General features: G+C 43.3%; 1 protein-coding gene across 3 annotated transcripts in view; it reads left to right on the top strand.

Annotated features, from left to right (window-relative positions):
• Positions 1 to 23,535, top strand: part of CCDC93 (coiled-coil domain containing 93) — a 108,781-nt gene that overhangs the window by 25,758 nt on the left and 59,488 nt on the right. For 2 of the 3 annotated variants that reach the window (XM_052657837.1, XM_052657830.1), the window contains exons 7-12: positions 8,863 to 8,963; positions 9,549 to 9,566; positions 15,244 to 15,280; positions 18,132 to 18,224; positions 18,496 to 18,546; positions 19,396 to 19,482. In XM_052657837.1, the coding sequence (XP_052513797.1) occupies positions 8,863 to 8,963; positions 9,549 to 9,566; positions 15,244 to 15,280; positions 18,132 to 18,224; positions 18,496 to 18,546; positions 19,396 to 19,482 (387 nt within the window). The remainder of the gene's footprint in view (positions 1 to 8,862; positions 8,964 to 9,548; positions 9,567 to 15,243; positions 15,281 to 18,131; positions 18,225 to 18,495; positions 18,547 to 19,395; positions 19,483 to 23,535) is intronic. The other variant, XM_052657845.1, reaches the window with a different exon arrangement.

Below are 23,535 nucleotides of genomic sequence, written 5' to 3'. Positions count from 1 at the left end.
CGCATTCCAGGATGTCTGGCTCTAGGTGAGTGATCACACCATCATGGTTATCTGGGTCATGAAGATCTTTTCTGTGTAGTTCTTCTGTGTATACTTGCCACCTCTTCTTAATATCTTTAGCTTCTGTTAGGTCCATACCATTTCTATCGTTTATTGTGCCCAGCTTTTCATGAGATGTTCTCATGGTATCTCTAATTTTCTTGAAGAGATTTCCAGTGGTTCCCATTCTCTTGTTTTCCTCTTGTTTCTTTGTATTGATCACCGAGGAAGGCTTTCTTATCTCTCCTTGCTATTCTTTGGAACTCTGAATTCAAATGCATTTATCTTTCCTTTTCTCCATTGCTTTTCTCTTCCTCTTCTTTTTTTCAAAGCTATTTGCAAGGCCTACTCAGAGAACCATTTGTTTTTGCATTTCTTTTTCTTGATACCTGCCTCCTGTGCAATGTCATGAACCTCCGTCCATAGTTCTTCAGGCACTCTGTTTGTCAGATCTAATCCCTTGAATCTTTGTCACGTTCAGTGTATAATCATAAGGGATTTGGTTTAGGTCATACCTGAATGGTCTAGTGGTTTTTGCCTCTTCAATTTAAGTCTGAATTTGGCAATCAGGAGTTCATGATCTGAGCCGCAATCAGCTTCTGGTTTTGTTTTTGCTGACTATATAGAGCTTCTCCATCTTTGGCTGCAAGGAATATAATCAGTCTGTTTTCTGTATTGACCATCTGGTGTTACATTACTGTTGTAATGATAAAGAATATTTATGGATGGCCAGAGGTGGCCTTTGGGTTTTGTTTGTTTATATTCTTCTTTGTCTACTGAAAGTACTTCTTACTTCCAGATGCTGCCTTCTTAGGTTTCTTAATTGAACCCTGTTGCCATTAATTTCCTTCCTGCTCACCCACAGCTCTGCACATGCTTCCTTGCAGCCTTGGAATGAGAGTCCCAGGAACTTGTCAGACAGTCAAGTGTGCATCCCAGTTATCTTCTTGTGACCCCTGTAAGACATAGAACAGCTTGCTGGGTTTTGTTTCTAGTCACTCTCCTCACGGAGAGTCCCTCCCCTTGTAAAAGAAATGAGTGTGAAGTGTGAAAGTTGCTCAGTCGTGTCCACCTCTTTGCGATCCCATGGACTGTAGCCTACCAGGCTCCTCTGTCCATGGGATTCTCCAGGCAAGAATATTAGAGTGGGTTGCCATGCCTTTCTCCAGGGGATCCTCCCAACCCAGGGATGGAACCCAGGCATCCCACATTGCAGGCAGGTTCTTTATTGTCTGAGCCACCAGGGAAGCAAGGAAAAGGAATGAAGTCTTTCTTACATTACCAGGGTGTGGTTCTTTGCAAGTGTCAGGTTCTGAAGGATGTTTTCTTCTCCTCCCCAGTTCTGCCCTCCACATGGCTCATCACTGTTTCTTACCTGCCCCTTATAGGCCAGTCTATTCTGTAGAATCCCAAATTTAAATTTTGAATGATAAATTAAGGATTATAATTCAGTTTAACATATGGTGGCAGGTTTCTAGAGCCAGCCTTTTATAAAAGATGAATGCAGCTACCATGTACTGATTGCATGCCTCCTGTGTGCTTGGCATATAGTTAGGTTTACAAGCATTATCTCATTTAGTTCTCATCAACACTCAAGGACTTAGGTGTTATTTTTCCATTTTATAAGAAGTTGAAACTGAGAAAAGCTAGTAAAATCCGTGCACAGTTGCAGAGCTGAGAAGAGGCAGCCAGGTTTTGATTTTTCATCTGACTCCTCAGACACAACAGGTGCTGGTGCTTCTCTAGTTTTCTCACTCTTCACCTGGTGTCTTATTTCTCACGTATCCCTGACACTAACTCTGCAGTAATGTTCCTGACTGATTTCAGGACCTTGGGATAGTAGTCATCAGGGTCCCAGAGAGTCAAATGCATGCAGAGTGGCTGGGTGCGCTGCCCTTACGAGGGCATCTGCTGTGCCTGCCCCACTGAAGACCGTTTGTCTAGCTGGAGAATGGATGCCAAGTGGAGATGGTTGTGTTGTGTTGCCTTTTTTCCCATCTATTAACATGTTTCATTGTGCCTCAACAAGCAGACTTTACTCTTGCTTAGATATAACATCCTTTCAAAAATAAATATTAAATGTTTTAATTTTTTCAAAAATTTTTAGCTTATTCTTGTCTTTATCCATCTTTGTAGGACTGTTCCAATTTTCTGCCCTTGTCCTTGGTTGTGTGGCTCATCTGTATTTTTTGGTGCATGATTTTTAATTTTACAAAATATTGTTTTTCTTATATACTAGTGCTATAGTAATAATAAGGAAAAATTAGAAAATGGAGAAAGAGTACAAAGACTAAATCACCCATGGTACCACCAGCCAGGGATAACCACTGATAAGTAGGAAATATAAGAGTTACGGATATTAATATAGAGAATTAGAGATTACAAAAAAAATAGCATGGTACTGTATATTCTGTTTTATTGTGTGCTTGTTTTGCTCAAGAATATAATCAAGGTTATATTTCCATGCCAGTAAATAAGCCCCCGCAGCATTTTTAGTGGTTGAACATTACACATTGTGTGGTACTAATTTAACTAGCTTAGTTTGTTTTTTTGGGTTTTGTTTTGTTCTTTGGTTTGGGGTTTGTTTGGTTTTTTTTTTCTGGCTATTATGTAGGGCATCCCCATAGCTAACTTTTTTTCATCTTTAATTATTTGTTTGGGTTACATTTCCTTGAAGTGAAATTGGTTCAGAGGTTATGCCCCAGTCTGTAGGACCTCTTGCTAGATTGCCTGGCAGAAAGGTTGTTGTGTGAACTTTTAACTTCTGAGCTCTTTTTGTCTTGGCCTCATTTTACTTCCTCCTAGGGGTTATTCCCAGTACTTCTGCTTCGCCTTTGAAATGTATTCTTTTCTTGACTTCGTCATATCCCCGTTTTATAGAATAACTGACTGGTTTGTAGAAAGCCTGCTTGATGGGAGGTGGTATTTTCAAAGGATATGAAAAAATGAAACTGTTGCCACCCAGGACAGTCCTCCCCTTACCCCTTCCACTTCAGCATCATAATTGCTTATGTGTCTCACCTTATGTGCTGTTTTACAGATTACTTCCTCATTTTCTGAGCTGTCAGCCTTACATATTCATGAAGTACCTGGGGCCTGTGCAGTGAGGTCTTTTGCTCCGTCTCAGCCTTTAGTAAAGAGCAGCTGTGAAACTTTATCCAGAGCCCCCCAAAATATGTTTAGTTATGGTTTGTTGAGCATTTTTTGGTAATGTTTAGAATTTTGTATGAGACCAGAGGGGACAGAATTTAAAAAAAAAAAAAGAGTTCTTTTCGGTCCCCTAAAAGACTATATAATTTAAAACTCCACTGTGCTCTTCCATGGGAAACACCACGAGGAGGGCCTTTCCACCTAGGACGTAAAATATACATATGGCAACATAAGAAAAATATGTATTGGTACATTTTATTAATAGCAGCAAAAACACACATGTATGTATATCTTAACCCTTAATGTGTGTCAGTTCAGTTCAGTCACTCAGTCATGCCCGACTCTGCGACCCCATGAACCGCAGCACTGCAGGTCTCCCTGTTCATCACCAACTCCCGGAGTTCACCCAAACCATGTCCATCGAGTCGGTGATGCCATCCAGCCGTCTCATCCTCTGTCTTCCCCTTCTCCTGCCCTCAATCTTTCCCAGCATCAGGGTCTTTTCAAGTGAGTTAGCTCTTTGCATCAAGTGGCCAAAGTATTGGAGTTTCAGCTTCAGCATCAGTCCTTCCAGTGAACACCCAGGACTGATCTCCTTTAGGATGGACTGGCTGGATCTCCTTGTGTCAGATATGTTAAACAGATAGATTGACTAATCCTTCTGTCTCTCTCCATATACCTGTTTCACAGATGGTAAACCTCAGGGGTTAATTTGCCCCAAACCAGACAGATAGCAAAGGGGCAAGGATTAAACCCTGTCTGTCTGACTCCATATGTTCATTCAGTAATAGCGTTAATAACTAGGCATTCACTGTGTGCCCAGCTGCATTCTAGAGTGTGGGCTGAAAGTAGGGACACTGCAGCTGTAAGGGATGCAGGGGACTTTAGGGCTCATCAGGGGGAAAGATGTGATGGGTCAGGGTCAGTAGCACCTCAGGCTCTATTTAGGCAATGCTTTAAGAGGTTTGCCTGCAGGGTGGGGAGGCTCTCGCAGTGTGCAGCCATCCTGAGGCCTAGGCACGGGGGCCACAGTCCAGAAGGGGAGGAAAGAAAGCAAGGGAACCCAGGGCAGGGCTGGGGCAGGAAGCCCCTGGTGGGTTAGAGATATTTGAGGGCAGCTGCAATCTGGAGTTTTTATAGTCTTGGGCTTCTCCTATCTGTGGTTCAGAAATGATGGGGCAGTTTTGCCGAGCATGCAGTGTGGACAGGCTGTAAACGGCTAAAACTCTGCTTACTGGGGCATCTTGTGAATAATTGGGTATGTAAAGAGTTGGAGGGTTTTGAGCAGTGGGTCTCAGCATGCTGTGAAGAAATAAACCTAGGAGTCAATATACAGAAGCCATCTTGGCTCATGTGTACAAAACAGCAGCCTCTTTCTTACCCACCAAGTTAAGCTGTTTGATACAGTTTGAAGGGGGTCTGAAGTGGGACTTACGCTAAACCTCACAGCAGAACACAGACCCGCACCGCAGAGCTCTTGTAAGAGAGAATAGCAAACGAACAAGATTTAGGGGATGTCTGGAGAAAACCTTCCTCCCCAGCTAACTTACCTACCCACAGACATGACTACCATCCATCCATCTCATCATTCCCTCCACTCAGTTCCCAGGGGCTTCGTTTTTGTGGTGGTGGTAGTGGTGGTTTTATTAATGCGAAAATGAAGACAAACCTGTTTGTCTCAGAATAATTTTTTCCTAGGAGATGTTTTAGGGCCCTGTGCTTGCTGGTGGGGACATCAGCGGAGCCCCTTTAGGTGGAAGGCAGTGTTTGTTCAGCGACTGGTGGGCGGAGTTATCTGTTAGAGTCAGTTTGGGGCTGTCAGGTGAGCTCTGGGAAAATGAGATGTGCTTCCTGCAGAGTATGGTGTGGTCCGGCCCCCTGGAGCTCTGGAGGGCAGTGGCTGTCGGTGGCTGTCTTGCTGCCCACTGGTTATTTCATGAAGGGGTCGCCTGCTGTAGCTGAGGGGCAGTGACTGGGGCGTTGTTGTGGACACAGCTGAACTCTTCCCACCCCTTCCCTGCCATTTGGAATGTGACCCAGAGGAATGGCTCTGATGGGTGAACCTGACTTGTAGCCAAGTCAGGTTCTCTGCAAAGTGGAGAGCTGGGCCACTCACTGTATGCAAGTCTCTGCTTTACAGAGGGGTCACCTTAACTTTTTAACCCCAACGACACTCATGTTTCCTTTGCCATATGCTGAGCAGATGATCAGGGTCCAGCATGAAGGGTGATCACAGTTGAGGCAGGACACATCATGCAAGTGCTTGAGAGTCTCAGTTCTGAAGTCTTCTCTTTCATTTATTGCATTTGTAACCATGGACAAGCTGTCTAACCTCTGTGCCTGTTCCATCATCTGTATACATAAGACAAAGATAACTGCCCTCATGGATGTGAAGGTCAAGTGGGTAGCGCATATAGAGCAGTATATGCCTGACACATACCACACATTCAATAAGTGATAACAATTACTATTACTACCAAGCTGAGCACCAAAGAATTGATGCTTTTGAACTGTGGTGTTGGAGAAGACTCTTGACGTCCCTTGGACTGTAAGGAGATCCAACCAGTCCATTCTGAAGGAGATCAGTCCTGGGTATTCTTTGGAAGGAATGATGCTAAAGCTGAAACTCCAGTACTTTGGCCACCTCATGTGAAGAGTTGACTCATTGGAAAAGACCCTGATGCTGGGAGGAATTGGGGGCAGGAGGAGAAGGGGACAACAGAGGATGAGATGGCTGGATGGCATCACTGACTCGATGGATGTGAGTTTGAGTGAACTCCAGGAGTTGGTGATGGATAGGGAGGCCTGGCGTGCTGCAATTCATGGGGTCGCAAAGAGTCAGACACGACTGAGCAACTGAACTGAACTGAACTGAACTGAATGGCCAAAAAGAAGTTGATGTCATGTTTTTTAGAAAGAATAGTTAAAAAATAACCTCTGACTTTAAATTACTGATGGAATTATGCTACCAACTCATCTTTTCAGGGTTAAAAGAACACAAAGAATGAGAGACTAGGAGTCTCCTTCAAAATCTGTTAGTCCACCCCTCATTGTGCAGATATGGAAAAAGGTCCGTTGAGGGAAACTGGGTCCCAGGGTCATACAGCTTGTTAATGACAGAGACAGGACATCAGTGTTCCTGACTCATTTCTTTAAAGGGTGACGTAGTAATAGTTCTTTATACTTGGCCTGGGAACATATAGGTCCTTTACTCAAGCAAACCATTGTAATGATCCATGTGGCCTCTTCACATTGTCTAGTCTCGTGAGATGGCTCAGCTGAAGTGACTAGTGGCTGAGGCAAGTTAGTATAGTAGGAAACCTTGGGACTAGCAACCTGGGTACCTATTCGAGCAATCCTGGACAAATTATTTGTTCTCTGCTTCTTTAGTAGCAAGGTGGAGGTAATAGCATCTACTGTGCTTCTGCCCACAGTGTAGTTATAAAATGCAAAAAGTGAGATGTGTATGAGGTGCTTTAAAGTATAAGGAATAATTGCACAAAGGCCAATGTTGTCATTGTTTGGCTGAATAAAAGGTCCTTGTGCTGTTGGTTTCAAGTATGCTATTGTTTTGGAGTCAGTCCTTTTTTAGAAGAGCCCAACTTCCTGTCTGGGTCATTGATTCTATGAATGGTAACTAAGGAAGGTAGCAGTTAAGCTCAATTATATAGTGCTGCTGTAATAGTAGAGCTCCATGGAAATTAAATCGTACACAGTAACTGATGTCATACCAGTTTATTATGGTTTTCATTTCCCCATAAATCTGATTTGTTATTTATAGCTTCCTATTCATGTTCATGTAAGCACCAGCAGCAAACAGGAATACTTGTGGCAGTGAGTTATAACAACCCTCCAGGATCATCCCAGAACCTGTTTCATTTCTTTTTCACAAAATAGTTGAAATTATAGATGTTACAGAAAGGATGTTTTTCTGTATGCTTGAAACTTTTCTTAATAAAAAGTGAGATGATAATAGTTAACCAGAATTATCAAGAGGGGAACAATTTTGATTAGCCTAAAAATACCATGGTCTGGAGAAACCAGATAGTAGCGCTTGTCCTGCTGATGTCCAAGTGGAGATTTTATGTATGTGTATGTGCTGAGTCGCTTCAGTCATGTCCAACTGTTTGTGACCCCATGGACTGTAGCCCACCAGGCTCCTCTGTCCATGAGGTTTCCCAGACTAGAATACTGAAGTGGGTTGCCATTACCTTCCCCAGGGAATCTTCCTGACCCAGGGATCAAACCTGGATCTCCCACATTGCAGGCAGAGTCTTTACCATCTGAGCCACCAAGCAAACTCTGCCAGTGGGAAAGAAAAGATCCAGGAGCAAACTGAAATACCTTGCACAAACAACTGCCTACTTATACCTAGAGCCCTGAACAAATATTATTAAGGTATTATTTGATGCCAGTTGGCAGTCAAGAAGGACGTATATTTGGGGTAGAATGGTAAACCAGGTCATCTCAGGGTGACGACCTAAATTAATTGAGCACCTACTACATGCCATATACTTTGTTTAGAAAATATATATATGTGCAATTTCAGTATGTGTCCTACACAAGATGGATCTATATTTATTTCTATATTTATAACTAAATAATACTCTAATAATTTAAAAGTCATTGGAAGTTTATAATGCATTTTGTGTTTTATGTTTTTTTTTTTTTTTTTTTGAGGATAAACCTCAAACACTTCTGTAAAAATAGATATATCTCTGAAGGATTTATTTCAACTCCCCTTTTTTGGTATTAGAGTTTAAGAATTTGAGATTTCTTTTGCCATGAAAGAATTTTTTTTTTAAGTATACTAGGTTAACATCTATATCGGTGATTGTTGCAGTTTTATGTCTCTGGATGGTAGAAAGGTCTGTATATGTAGGGACTGGGAAAAATTTGTATTTCTTTCTGGAAAATTTTATTAAAGGATGAAACAGATTTAAATAGAGATAAATCTTGCTTTTCAAGGCAAGATTCAGTATTATAGAGATGTTGGATCTTCCCAAAGTTATCTATAAATTTGGTGTGATTCTAATCCAAGCTCAACAGTTGTTCATAATGAACTTGACAAGCTGATACTGCAATTCATTTGGAAGAGAAAATGTGTAAGAATGTCCAGGAAATTTGAAAAAGAACAATGGATACAGGATACTCATTAAACAAGAAGTGCAGAGGATAATATTGGTACATGTTTTATGTGTATATATGTTTGCCATTTTAAATCAAGAAAAGGATAGACTATTAAATTTATGATGTTGGGATTCTTAGTTTTCCATTCAGAGAAAAATATATCTATACATACCAACTTATCACTATACCAGAAGAAATTCTAAATAGATTAAAAGGCTAAATATAATCTATAAAAGTAACATATAAACCAGTCCCTGAGTTAGGAAAAAAGATGATTGATGAATTTGACGGCATGAAATATTAAAGCATCATAGGATAGAAAAAGCCCCAGCCAAGATAAAACAAAGTTGACAATAGTGGCTTGGGTGGAAGTATTTGCTACAACATAAAATAAAGGGCAGCCGCCTTGAAGGCAGCCACCCCAGCTGGCTGTGTACCTGCAGGGGAGCTGTACACCCACCACCATGGGGAGCAAGGCCCGCCCCTGAGAGGCCAGACTCGCCTCTTCACCCTCGGTAATTCTCCACCTCATCCACTTCTTAGGATGCTTACAAACCTCGTCGGAAATACAAACGCCAGCAGGGAGCAGAGGAGCTGCTAGATGAAGAGTCGCGGATCCATGCCACGCTTTTGGAATATGGCCGGTAACGAAGGGGGCCCTGTCTATAATTGTCTATTTGATAAAACCGTTGAAAAGAAAAGCTGATTTAAATTACTTCATTGGGATGAACTTGGTTGGTTTTCACCTGGTCAAGTTTACAATTTTGGGCCCGAGATTTCCGACACCGAGTACTTTTCCCTCCGGTGTTAAATGAGTCCAGTTTCTGTGGGTAGCTTCCCTGATGGTGGTAGAAGCCTGATCTCTGAAGTTCCTCCTTCACCCCAGCTCTGCCCTCCTCGGGGAGTCAAGGCATGTGGGGGTGTTCATGGAGGCTTGGGTGGGCTGCCCTCCTTGTCCCTGCCATTTGTAAACATCTTCAGGGAAACCTCAGTTAAAGCAGCTTCACTTTGTGTTAGATACTAGTTTTGGTTTCCTGTGAATTGTCCTGACCAGAAAAATGAAGAATTTAGAAGTTGTTTTGTCACTTCTTAAAAATATCTCTAATTTAAAAAAAATTCTTCTGGCCTCAGTTTTCACTTAAACACACGGAAGTGCCTTTCCTCGTTGAATTTTTTTTTGCTTGACTCTGAGTATTAACCTTCCTTTATGTCCTGCATTTTCTACTTAGGGTCACTGATTCCTTGATGTGAGTATGTCTCCTGGTGCTTTCCTCCCCTCTCATTTGAGTGGTTGCTGTGTGTTGCTCTGCTCATAACCCAGCCCTCACTGGGGGGCTGGAGCTAAGGGCACTGCCGCTAGTGTCTCCGAGTGAGCATCTGTGGCTTCTCCCTCTAGGATGCCGGAGAGAACCAGCAGGAAATTAAGGTTTAATTGCCTTACTAATTCCATCTCTCAAATGGAATTGCAATTGCTACTTTTTGTTTGTTTTTGAGAGAGTAATGCTGGCTCTTAAGAATGGAAGCTAGTCTGTTTCATTAAAAGAAAGTTATTTCTGGCCCTTATCTAGATGTGAGGGCTGCCCCATGCTCACCATTTGCTGCTGTGAATTGAACTCCTCTTCTGAATCAGGCACCTCCAGACCAGCTCCATAATTTGCAGGGGCCAATATAAAATGAAAATGCAGGGTCCCATGTTAAGAGTTATAAGTAATGATTAACCATTAAGAATTTCATGATGGCAACAACAACCAAGTGGGGGGTCCTTTGAGGTGTGGGACCTTGTGCAACTGGACACTGTGATGGGGGCTTTCTAGCCACCCCCAGCTGCAAGAGGGCAGACAAGGCTGTGCTGGTCCACAGGAGCCAGAGCTGGGGAGACAGCCTCTGTGAGTCTCACATGTCCTAGAGCCAAAAGCAACTCAGGGAAATGTGTTTTTGTTAGTTTATATGGTTCATACCTTCTTTTTTTCCAATATCCAATATGCGTCTCAGTACTCACCTTAGTTCTTGTTGGTGGGGTCATGCTGGCTCCTGGTTTCTAAGCCTGGGGTAGCTGCTTGGTGAAGGCTTTCTTTGTTGTTGTTTTTTAGGAGATGGGGTATTTTTCTTTCTTTCTTTTTTTTTTTAGCTTTTCTGATAAGGGGAGGGTGAATTTGTGAAGGTGGGGAATTCTGGTGGTTTATTCAGTTCATTCCCCTTTTTGAGAATGATGAAGACAGCATTCACAGAGGTTAAAAAGTAACCTGCCCAAGGTCAACTGTTAACTAGTAAGAGCCTCAAACTGGGACTTGAGCTCAGGTCTGTGGGACTCCAAAAGCATGTCATCATCATTATCTAAAAATGTTGTTTGAGCCTCTGGTGAGAATTTGGTTCTTGGTCGTAGGAAGACAGGCCCAGTCTTTTTTGTTTGCTCCGAGACTGAACAACTTAAGAGTTATTACAACTGAGAGAGCAAATTGGATGAAACTTACAGCCCAGAGAAGTGGTTCATTTATTCCCCTCCCTTGGGAAGGCCCCTATCCTCCTATCTGGCTGTTTGACTCGTAGGGGTCTAGTCAGTGCTCTCCACTGCATGGAGATCTTTCCCATTAGATGAGGGTCATATAACAGTGTCTTTATGAGGGACTTTGACAGTCTGTTCCATGTAGAAAACAGTAAATGTCAACTATTAGATGTTATCACCGCCACCACCACGTCATCAGCAGCAGCATCGTCTTCACCACCACCACCATCATCTTCATTCTCCTTAGCAGCAGCAGATTTTGGTTCTCAGATGCTCATAAATACGAGCTTTTGGATTCAAATGAGAATCCTATCCTGAGCCTCTTTTCAGTTTCCTTGTCCCTGTGTTCTCATCCCCCCCAGTTCTAGTCCTCCATCCAGCCCATTTAAGAGAAGCCTTACCCTCTTTGCTTCCCTTCCTCATCAAGCAGGGCTGGCCCCCTGCTGGTTCTGGGACTCACTCTGCTCTTCCCAGCCTCTCCCTCACCATTGTGGCATCCCTTAGTTGGCACCCCCCCCCCCCCCCCAGGACTCTAAATCCCTCATTTGTTGTCAGTGCCTGTTTTCCTCTTCACTTCTCCTCTTGATGAGAGGGAAAATATTTTGACTGTTAAGTAAGTAGGTCTGAAAACAGTGTATCCTCTTTGCAGTTAAAGGTCACTCAGCCTAGGTCCACAAAACATCTGGCTTTGAGACCAGCATCTCAGTTTCTCCTCCCTTTTTTGACTTTCAGTTGCTCAAGGGTAGATTTTGAACCTGGACAACTGTGCTGAGGGCCTTAAGGACTGTATGTCTTGTTAAAAACATGTTTAGGTATATTTCTTTAAATACTGTGTTGTTGGAAAAACAAGACTCATAGTTTTGATTTTAGACTGAAACACAATGGTGTCTTTATAATATTTCAATTATATTATGGGTTCAGTAAACTTTTAGGAGCTAACTTACACACCTAACCACACTATGAAACTGCCAGTGAGGAAGTGCATTTTAAGTGCATGTAACATATCTCTCCTAACCTGTGTCCCTTCTGAAGGCCCATGACATGTTCACAGAAGGTGTTTAGTAAATGTTCATTGAATGAACAAAGAACAGAATCCATTGTCTTCAGTATTCAGGGCTTTTATGTCCCTGATTTGTTCTGGGTTCCAGATAATTTGATATCTGTCTTAATGTGCCCCAGGGAAGAAGACTAGAATGTTTGTTTTCTAGAATGATGATGTCCAATGTAGTGGTCACTAGCCACCTATGACTGTTGAACACTTACAGTGTAACTAGTGTGGCTTAGAAACAGAATCTTAATAATGAAGTTAAATTTTTAAATACACGCTTTAGTTATTTGAGTATGTTTAAATATGTTTGGAATAACTTGGGTAGGTGAATACTAAAGTTATATGTGTGGTGCAGCAGTGGTTACACAAAGTAGTGTATACACTAAAAACTGCTGAAATATGCATTTTAAAATGGTGAATTTTATGTTGTATGAATTAAACCTCAACTTTAAAAGTATAGAGAAAAAAAGTGAGTGGAGAAGATTTCCTCCCCTCCAGGGCTCAACAGACAGAGTGCATATGATACAGAATAATTGTACCCTGTGGGGTGAGTGCAGGTGCTTTTTTGGCGTCAACACAGAAGGACATGTCTACCCAAATCCTGTACGAGACTTTACTTAGTCAACATCCAGCATCCTTTCTATACTGTGCAGGCCAGAAAACAAGCAACTCTATTTTCCGTATTCCCTTGCACCTAGAGTTGTTAATACTATTTAGGTTCTGCCCTTGAGACACATTTTCTGGAGTTTCGAAAGTGCAGCAGTTAGAGGAGGAATCAGTGAGAGCATACAGGTGGACAGGCACAGAAGCCTAGTTTGGGGTGGTCAGAAAAGTCTTCCTCAGCTTCTGTGTTTAAGGAGAAGTAGCTTGGACCTGGGAATTGAATTTACTCATATTTAGTTGTTTACTTCTTTATTTGGAAAATCCATAAAGTTCCTGGATCTTTGATAAGGCCTGCCTGTCTGAGGGTATGTCTTCTGCCCTTAAAGGTCTCCAGAGAATGAAGGCCTGGGAAACAAAAGAATACCCGGGGTGCAAGGACAGTTCAAGGAGTGGGAAACTTTGGAGAGACCCTCTGTTGGTCAGCTGGTTTGAGTCCCTGGTTCAGGACTCAGCACCTGCCCACTAGGTCCAGCAGAAGGAATTGATTACAGGGGTGGATGGGAAGAGTTAAGGCATGTGATCTGGACTGAGCTGCCCAAGCATCGCAGTAGATCTGGGCTGCCGAGGATGCTGCTGCTGCCTCTGTGGTCAAGAAGCTGGCAGGTAGCCTCTGGTTCTGGGAAGCTGGTACCACAGCTGCTGGCAAAAGAGCCACCCGCTTTTTCCAAGATCAGAAAACCACTGTCACAGCTTCTGGCCCAGAATCAGGTTACTTCTGCTGTGATCCCCATGAGCACAGTGAACCCCTTATGCTCTCAGTTTCCTGCTCTAACTGTTGCACATTCAAAACTCCACCAATAACATCTCATTGATGGAACTTAAATAGTATTCAGAACTCTGGGTACAAGAGAATGTGGAAAATAGAGCTGTTGGTTTTCTGGCCTGTACAGTATAGAAAGATGACTAAGCCAGTTCACAGAGTCTGCCGTAAGGTCTTGTACAGGATTTGGGTGGACACTCAGAATTGAACTTTGATCTCCTGCACTATGGGCCTGTCGATCTGTGGATGGGCACAGTGTACCCGGCAATGACTTCTGGTCTCTCCAGTTATAAGACAGCCTATTGCAAGGACAGGTGATACATTTGGGTTCTTGATTTCTGCATTTTCTTGGAGAAGGATGCAGACATGCAAACAGGCAGCTGGATATGATTGCTGATCAGAAAGTAGGGGAACACATACAGGCGCAGGGATAGATCAGCCAGGGCAGAGCGCTGGTGTAGTTTAGTGTCCAACGCAAACTACACAGCCTGTAGTTTGTGTCTCCTTCTAACCCTCCTATACCGTCAGTGGTAATTTATAGAAATCATATGGAAGCTGTTTAAACAGGGCTTGAGATCATGTCTATAATCCCGTGTCAGTGGTACAGGTATGGTGGTACAGATAAGCTCAGAGAGGTGAAGCAGTTTCCCCCATGTCACAGAACTGGCTGTCATCAGGGTGAAGAATCTAAACCCTGACCTTCTACTATCCAAACTACTCTGTACACTAGACCCAACTATAAACTAAGCCTGTGATTTGTCAGCCCAGTCCTGAGAAATCCTGTGCCCAAGTGTGTGTTTCCCTTCACACTCATCACATGTCTGGCAAAGCACTGGTCCTAGATTGAGATTTTCAGATTTGACTGGAACTGACTTTTGGAAATGACCAAAAGCATCCAAAGTGAAGTCTGAGAAGGCTTCAGAGGAAAAGGTGGCTTTAAAGCTGAGATGTGAGGAGTGGATAGAACGGTAGCAGGAGACAGGAGAACAGCACAGTATACGCAGAACTCCGCTCAGGGCGCCGATGCCCAGGAGCAGGGGAGGTGAGCTGCTGGGGTGAGGCTTAGCGGTTGTTAGCTGGGTCCATGGAAGGGAGGCCCTAGTGACAGTGCCCACCAGGGGGGCTTCTGTTCCCTGCCTTGCCAGATGCGTATAAGGCCAGTAGGAGGTTGAATAAGGGATTGGGAGGGAGAGTGGAAGTGGAGGCTTGAGACAAGGGCAGAAGCCAGCACACAACCCAGCAAGTGGGGTGAACTGTGAGTGAGGGCAGAGCAGGGTCCCTTAGTTTGTTTTTCTTAAATGGTTGTGTGTGATTTTGTTTCCTTATAAACCATTTAAAGGTAAGTGAGTTTGGGTGTTTTGCATTATGGCTTTTGTTTTAGGTCGAATGGTTTTTGTATTCCTTTAAAAAAAAAAAAGATATTAATTAGAACCTGAAAATAAGCTAGTTTAAAGTGCATTTGTGAGTGTCTTTGAATTTAAACTTGCGTGAAGTGAGCATACAACACTTTTGGCATTGTGCTTGGGTTGTGTTTGAGAATAAAAAATGGGCTGGATGTGAGGTTATGAAAGTAGTCATTAGAGAGCATGTTAAGCTTGAGTAAACACATTCACATATACAGATATTTTTAAGGCTTCTAGCTTAAACTATGGATTGGTACAGTTCCCGATTCAAACAGTAGTAATCACACTTTATGAGAATGCTATGCTTTGCATGGAGAGTTCCCATTTATATTGATAGTATTTATGTGGCAAATTGAATGCTGGGCCCTTTATTCAAAAACAGTGAAATATGTTTGTGGTTTTGGCACTTGAAACATGTTCTCTAGTCACCAAATAGCCAAAATTCTCTTTGGTGCTTTTTATATAAAAGCGCAACTAAAATTCATTTGATCAACTTTTTTTGTTGTTTTGGAGTAATAATTGAGCTCCTCTCTTCTGTGGCTTGCAGGAGGTATGGATTTAGCCGCCAGAGCAAAACAGAAAAGGTAAGAAATGCTTGGCTAATGGAAAAGCACATTTGAGATATGGAAGTATCCCTCTACTTTGCCTCTGTCTGACACTGACAGGCTCCCAAAAGGGATGGGACAACAAGGCTCTGGTCCTTGAGCATCCCGATCAGCAGGGGTGTACCAGCTGCTTTTGATCCCTGCATCTCCCTCCTGGCGTTCCCAATCTGCCGCCTCTGCAGGTTGGGGAACTGCGACACCTCCTCATCATGGGACTGGAAGCGAAGGGTGATTGAAAATCACGGCCCCGGGGTCAAACGTGGGCTTTAATAACTCTAAAATGGGGGCCTGAGCATCCTCATCTGATGAGAGACACCCTAGATGGGTGTGAACAGCCTGCTGGCAGTGAGAGAGAGCGTGGTGTACATTACAGGCTGGCTATGTACTGAGCCTGGAGTACAAAAAACAGGAAGGCAAGATGGGGTTTTATAACTTCATAAAGGTGTCTCAAAGTTTCCTCTTCATTCATATATTTTTTTGTGTAAGAGGAGCGGTGTCTATTCATGATTCTTAATTGCCAGCAGCAGGGCAGGCATATAAATCTTATAGTGCTACCCTTTCCTGTGTCCAGGCCCTTTGGTCAGGCTAAACAACTCTGTGAGGAAGATACTCATTCCTGTTTTTCAGATCAAAAAGCTGAGGTTCAGAGAGGCTCAGTGATTTGTCCAAGATCACACAGCTCCTAAAGTGCCATAAAAAGAATCTGAACCCAGGTCTGTGTGACATCAAAACCTGTGCTCTTACCTACTGCCTTTCCAATACTAACGTGCCGGCCAAAGCGGCTGGTGACCTCTTAAAGAGTCCACAGCTTGAGGTCCAGGAAACCTGTTCTCTCATCCCCTACCTGACCCCTAGATTTTCTGGAGTGAGACACTGCTCCTCCTACAATTCTCCCGCCGCCCCTCCTCTGTCTAGACCCCATTCCCAGTGCTTCCCGGAAGCCTTCCCTGACCCCAACCTCCCTGTGCTTCCTGTGGTCATTGTTTCAGTCCTCAGAGGGCACTGAGGGGCATAAGTTCTAAAGCCAGACTGGCTGGTTTCAAATGCTAGTTCCTCCCCTTCACTGCGTGATTTCCGTCCGTACACTTAATTGTTGCACCTCAGTTTATGGCACCTGTAAAATGGGGACAGAAGTTGTGCCATCTCATAACACTGTTGTGAAGATTAAAATGTAAAAGATGTAGAATAATCCAACTCATAGTGCACATTTACTAAGTGTAAACTGTCATCATTATTATCATTAATAATCATGTATGCATTGATTATGACATCTTTTTTGGTTTTCTCATTTCCACATTTGTGTTTTCACTCAACCAAACAGCCATTTCCTCTAAAGCAAGGCTTTTCTGGATTAGAGTGTCATGGGGTAACTCTATTGTACATAAGAATTCAATGTGTATGTGTATATATAATTTTAGGTCTGAGAAGAATGTCCATGTATATGACTGTATTCTGAAATAAGGCAGTTTGATTATGGTTGGAAAAATTATGAGATGTCCATGAAATATTATTCACATTGGCCTTGACTATCATTCTTGTGTTAGATGGTACATTTGAACTGGCAGTCTTATCCCCTGCAGATATATACAAGTGCTCAGGCCAGCTCCTGGAGCCAGTCATATGCTTGTTATAGAAGCACATCCCAGAATTGGGATGGTCTCAGAGGGATATCTGAGGCCAATCCTCTCATTCAACCCCAAGAGATCCTAATATCCAGAGAAGGTAAATCTGAGATCAGCAGCTTGTGAATGGCAAAGATGGAGCTAAAACCAAGACCTCTAGACTCATAGCGCAGGCTTGGGGAGCAGCCATGATTCCAGGTGTCCTGAGTGTGGTACAATTTGAGCCTGAACTGGATTTATAGCATGGAGCTTGGGCATCAGGACAAGCAGCTTAAGAGTCTTATCCTTTAAACCAGCTGTTTTCAAACTTTGTTGACAGCTCTTGTTAGTAGGGGTTATTTTCATCATGGTTTAATAGACACACAGACACATAACCCCAAAAACAAGTTTCACAAAGCAGTTTTCATCATGGTTTAGTAGACACACAAACACACACACACACGCAACCCTAAAAGCAAGTTTCACAAAGCAGTACTCTTTACTACCTCTAATGCACTCTAATATGTTCTGTTATTTCTATTTAGATGCCAGCCATACCTGCTAATGGAGAAGGCAATGGCACCCCACTCCAGTACTCTTGCCTGGAAAATCCCATGGACAGAGGAGCCTGGTGGGCTACAGTCCATGGGGTCGCGAAGAGTTGGACACGACTGAGCGACTTCACTTTCACTTTTCACTTTCCCGCATTGGAGAAGGAAGTGGCAGCCCACTCCAGTGTTCTTGCCTGGAGAATCCCAGGGACGGGGGAGCCTGGTGGGCTGCTGTCTATGGGGTCGCATAGAATCGGACGCAACTAAAGCGACTTAGTAGCAGCAGCAGCATACCTGCTAAATTGCTTTCATATCCGCTAATGCACCTCAGCAGAAAAAAAGGCAGTGATCTAGTCTTAAAGAAATTAAAGTAGGGGAAGACCCAATCACAGTGCATGGATAAGTCTGGCAAAGGTGTATGGCCTGATAGGAATTTAATCAGCGAGTAGTTCAGAGATGGAGGCAGGCATTGAGCAAGGCCCAAGACTCCACCTGCTTGGCATGTGGTTGGAGTGGAGGTTAAAGTCTCTGGATTTATGCATCCTTTCCCAGGGGCTGGGTCATTTGTCCAGATCTGTGTGTTTTCTTTCACTGACTTATGGCTCTTTTCAGTGTTACCCTTTCTCTACTGTCTCCACCAATAGTGCTCAGCTGCAGTTTTCGCATCTTCCCTTCTAGGCTGAGGACAAGAAAGCAGCACTTCCGACGGGGCTGTTGACTGCAGGAAAAGCTGATGCCCACGAGGAGGATGAGCTTCAAGCTGCTGAAGAGGTGAGTGCTCCATGTGGCCCTCTAGGGTTTCTGCATAAATCTTTCGGGGAGAAATGTCACTTTCATCTCCAGTTTTCCAGAATGGCCAGCTACCGTTGGCTGTCTTTTCACAGTTTTCAGTCTCCTTCCATCACTTCTCATGAAACTCACCATAAAATGAGACTGGGTAAAACGGCCCTTGGATTCCATTGAAAAGCCCTGTTTAGATACCCAGCTTAAGCCTTTTGTGGGCAGACCTGCTCACTGCCGCTTCTCCCCATTCCTCTTTTAGCAGCGTATTCAGTCCCTGATGACCAAGATGACCGCCATGGCGCATGCAGAGGTGAGGCGGGCGTGGCCACGAGGGTGGGTGCGGTGTGGAGAGGGAGACTTGGAACCAGCCTGCTCTGCCGTGGAGGGCCCTCTCTTTTTAGCACTCTGCTTCTTGTTTCCGGGGATCTTTCTTTGGGGAACTTTTTATACATGCACAGTGTTGCCATTCACGGGAACCTCTCAGAGGGAGACCTGAAGGACCTTTGTGAAGACAGGATGTCCCAGCTGGATGGCATCACAGGACCCATGTGGGAGAGCTGTGGTTCAGCCCTGCTTGTCCACAACGACATGTGGCATTCAGGCCACAGGAGCCCCTGTCTCCTGTTTCTTCCCTATACCATCTGGGTAGATGGTAGAGCACCGAATTTATATTCCCTCTTCTCAGAGCTCACGACCTGTCCTGAAGGTTTATCCAGGTGCTTTGAAAGAGAATTCCTCTTTACGGCAGGAAAGACCTGTGACAGGAGATAGTTCAAGAATTCTAAGATCCCTCTTCCTCTCCCATTTCCACTTTCTTCCTCTGAGTCCTATGCCTGCCAAGTTCCCTTTAGGCTCTTTTTAGTGATCCTCAGCAACAAAAACCATGGGATGGAGTGTAAATGGTGAAGAATGATTTTCTAGAGATACCCAGGGTCCAAGGAGAATCTTAACAGAGTTTGCTGAGTGATTCAGGAGGGAGTGAGGTGAGGTAACCTTTGTCCTGAGGCTTGTTTTCTCCCTTGTTGATGAACACATGAGGAAAAGCCAAATTACTTTTCTCCCAGGAATGTTATCTGTTTTGCTGTAGTCATGCTCAGGGTTTCCAACGTGTGAAAGCCAGTGCATGTCCTTGAGGGCACACCCTCCCTTGTGATTGCAGAGCCGGCTGACCGCAAGCTCCGTGGGCCAGATCGTGGGCCTATGCTCTGCCGAGATCAAGCAGATCGTGTCTGAGTATGCAGAAAAGGTAGGTGGGGACCCAGTTGAAGCCATCACCTCAATAATGCCCAAGAATTTGTCCTTCTGCTTCCCTACCCCTCCCAGCAGTGATGGAGGCAAGTTGTAATTCATCAGCCACGTTTGTCAGAATATCCAACATGCAGTGCCATCCACATTTGCCCATTAGCTAAATTCATTTTCTTCTGCAGTGACTATTTTTCTATAAATATAAAGAGAAAACCTGTCTCTTGGAGCAATTATTGTATCTGATAGATGGATGCCTTAGGGACAGCACCCACATTTTTCCTTCTCTAGCAGGCTTCCTATAACTTGGGCACAGTTTGGTGGATGAGGCTGAGGGATGAAGCTTTGCCACTTAGGAGATAAACCCCATAACTCAGCCAAGCCCAAGGCAAAATTTTGTGTCCTGCTTTATTAAAAGGGTATAGAATGAGCAAAAGCCTGAAAGTCATATTTCAGCATTAGATTTTTTTTCCATCCTAAGAATAGGCAGCAAGACCTTGAATATTTCAGGGAGACAGTGATTAATCATTTTGCACATAACTGATTCTGGTCTGGCCGAGATATAGTATCAGTAAAATCAGATTTACAGGGCCTTGTTTCACATCCTCCCTTCCCCAACCCTGCTCCCTCTGCCCGCCTAAAACATTGATGTCTGTTCAAGCATCCACTTTCACTTTCCCTGTCTCAAAAGCGTTGACAACAAATGAGTTCTGCCCTGACCCTCTGTGCAATGGTCTTCTGAAGAGATTGCACAGATGATGTAGTTGGACAGTGGATGTCACCTGTAATCTGGGAGTTATAATCAGCTCTAAGCACAACAGTGGTCATCTCACACAAAGTGAGGGGCTTTCTGAGCAAGACTGAGTAAAATGGTACAGAGTAGTGTTTAGCAGAGGGGAAGGGAACAGAGGGAGGGTGAAATGGGTAAAGGGGGTCAGTAATATGGTGAAGGATGGAAATCAGACTTTTGTTGGTGAGCTCACTTCCAGAAGTAGAAATAAAGTTGAAATAAAAATAAAAACTCATGTTACAAGTCAACTTAAGAAAAAACAGCATAGAATGTCTAGGGATGGGGTTCTTTTGTTTTCCCCACCCCCAAAGTCTGTGCTTCTTAACATAGGTTTTCTGATCCAACTTTCATATTAGAATCCAAAGTGAAAGAAAGTGAAAATCGCTCAGTTGTGTCCAACTCTTTGTGACCCCATGGACTATGCAGTCCATGGAATTCCCTAGGCCAGAATACTGGAGGGAGTAGCCTTTCTTTTCTCCAGGGGATCTTCCCAACCCAGGGATCGAACCCAGGTCTTCTGCATTGCTGGTGGATTCTTTACCAGCTGAGCCACAAGGGAAGCACAAGAATACTGGAGTGAGTAACCTATCCCTTCTCCAGGGGATCTTCCCGACCCAGGAATCGAACCCGGGTCTCCTTCATTGCAGGCAGATTCTTTACCAACTAAGCTATCAGGGAAGCCTAATAGTATCCAAAGCATCCTCTTATTTTAATTTACCACCTAGAAAAGGTGACAGTGGTTAGAGTGTCATCTGACATTTGACCGAGGATTTTGGTCATCCCGAAAGTACCAGTAGAATCAAAAAACTTAAAGACATAGTTGTGGGCAAGAGTGATTAATTCACTGCCCTGAGAAGAAGTGTCTTGCTTTGCTGTCAGCACACACACACCTGGATGACAAGGGGGTGAGCTTGTACCCGCCCTTAGGTTGCCACGTAGCATCACTGATTCAGTTTTTACAGAAAGACAAACATGCGGGGTACTCACTGCTCTTCCTCTGGGGACTCTGACTTTTATCTTTATACCTGCCCACTTTAAGTAGATAGGAGCTTAGATTATTATAAGAGGGGAAGCAAGTAGGTCTCCTTAGTACACATGTCCTTGCCTGGTAGTCATGAAGCTAACTTGTCTTCCCCATCAGCTCTGCGATTCCATATTTCCTGCTGTATCCCTGGGCTGCTCTTCCCTCACCCTTGTGCAGTGATCTGATGGCTATATTCTGTATTCTGTCCTTCTGTTCTGCCCTGCCAGGAAAGAATGAAATTAGAAGTAGTTTTGGACAGGTCTTTTTCAAAGGATGTGTATAATTAGAAGACTTCCTTAGTGGCTCAATGGTGAAGAATCCACCTGCCAATGCAGGAAACACAGGTGTGATCCCTGGATCAGGAAGATCCCCTGGAGTAGGAAATGGCAACCCACTCCAGTATCCTTGCCTGGGAAATTCCATGGACAGAGAAGACTGTCAGGCTACAATCCATGGGATTGCAAAGAGTCAGATATGACGGAGCACACACGCATACATATAATTAAAACTTCTCATGGAATTGGAGTTTAGTGGGAACCCACTCCAGCAACTCTTGCCTGGAGAATCCCATGGACGGAGGAGCCTGGTAGGCTGCAGTCCATGGGGTTGCTAAGAGTTGGGCATGACTGAGCGACTTCACTTTCACTTTTCACTTTCATGCATTGGAGAAGGAAATGGCAACCCACTCCAGTGTTCTTGCCTGGAGAATCCCAGGGATAGAGGAGCCTGGTGGGCTGCCATCTACGGGGTCGCACAGAGTCAGACACGACTGAAGCGACTTAGCAACAGTAGCAGCAGCAGCAGTTCATTGCTTGATAATGTTGTTTGTATTGGGTAGATCATATATCATTAAAGATGAGGGTTTTTGTAATTAAATTGACTTTAATCCTATTCCCGTATCACAGTTATTTCACATTTGCATATTTAATCCAGTATGTGTCCCAGATACCCATGGTGGCACCTAGTTGCAGCCATCATGTGTGTGTAAAAGAGGTAAAACAGAGCAGTTACCAATACAGCATTGGAGTCCTATCTTGGTTCATGTCTGTCTCCTCAACTTCCCAGCTCTGTGACCTTGGCCACTTTATTTAATCGCTTTGCCCTAGTATCTTCATCTATAAAATGAGAATAATGTAACTCTCCTAGCAGGGTGGCAGGGTATTGTGAAGATTAAGTGAAATGTGACGAAAATGCCCAAAACAGTGCCTGGGGCACATTATAGCCATGCAGCTAATGGTAACCTTTATTTATACTTTTATAAACTGCATTTTTTGGGTCACATTAAGTCCTAAATATTTTCCATGTTTCTAGTCTTCATAATTATGTGAATACTAGATAATCTAGCACAATTCATTAAACATTTCCCTATTGTTAGACTTTTGTTTACCATTATAGATAATCCTCTTGTAAAATCTGAACAAACGGTATCTTTGGAAAGATTTCCTAGGAGTCTAAAGATTGGATTCTGACGCCTCTGTGTTGCTTCATAAATAAGTTGTGGCAATATAAAATACTGCCTCCATGAAGGGGCTTCCAGGATGATCCAAGTGTCTCCCCCTCTGTTCATTTGTCTAACTTGCTGCCTTAGTGGCTATAAAATAGTACCTCTTTGGACCACTGAGTGGCTTGAACATGATTGCATGTTTTTGTTTGCTCTATTTTCTGCTTATTTGACTGATCTGTTGAAGCCTTTACTCACTTATCCTTTGGGTATCTGATGTTTTCCTTGTAAATTTGATTAAAATCTCTAGTCTAGATTTAAATATTTTGTCACGGTGATGCACATATTTCTCAGGCTGTTCCTTTGATTTGTTTATTGCTTTTCTTTTCATGCAAGGCATTGGTACCCAAATTGATCAGTCCTTTTGTTTCAAAATGGCAGTGTTCTTTTTACATTGATCTGATAAGTAATTCATTACATTTCAGCTCATAATTTTTTATTTATGTTTAATCCTTTATGCTACATAGAGTTCATTCTTATTTAGTCCGCAATCTGGATCCGTCCTAGTTTTCCTGCTCCTATCCACTTACCTTAATACTGTTTATCAAATAATTTCTTTCTACTCATTTGGAGATACTTTGTTTTTTTTAATTTTATTTTAGATCTAATTTAAGCTCTGTATTTTCTTGCTTCCTTGGTTTATGCTTCTGTTTTTATGCCCATACCATGAAAAAGTCATGTTTGCTTTTTGTTTTTCTTAATTTTGCTTTGTTTGCTGTTGTCAGTGTCCTCCAGTCAGAGA

This window comes from Budorcas taxicolor, chromosome 2, assembly GCF_023091745.1.
Source record: "Budorcas taxicolor isolate Tak-1 chromosome 2, Takin1.1, whole genome shotgun sequence".
NCBI lineage: Eukaryota > Metazoa > Chordata > Mammalia > Artiodactyla > Bovidae > Budorcas > Budorcas taxicolor.
This window is presented reverse-complemented; position numbering and strand designations above follow the sequence as displayed.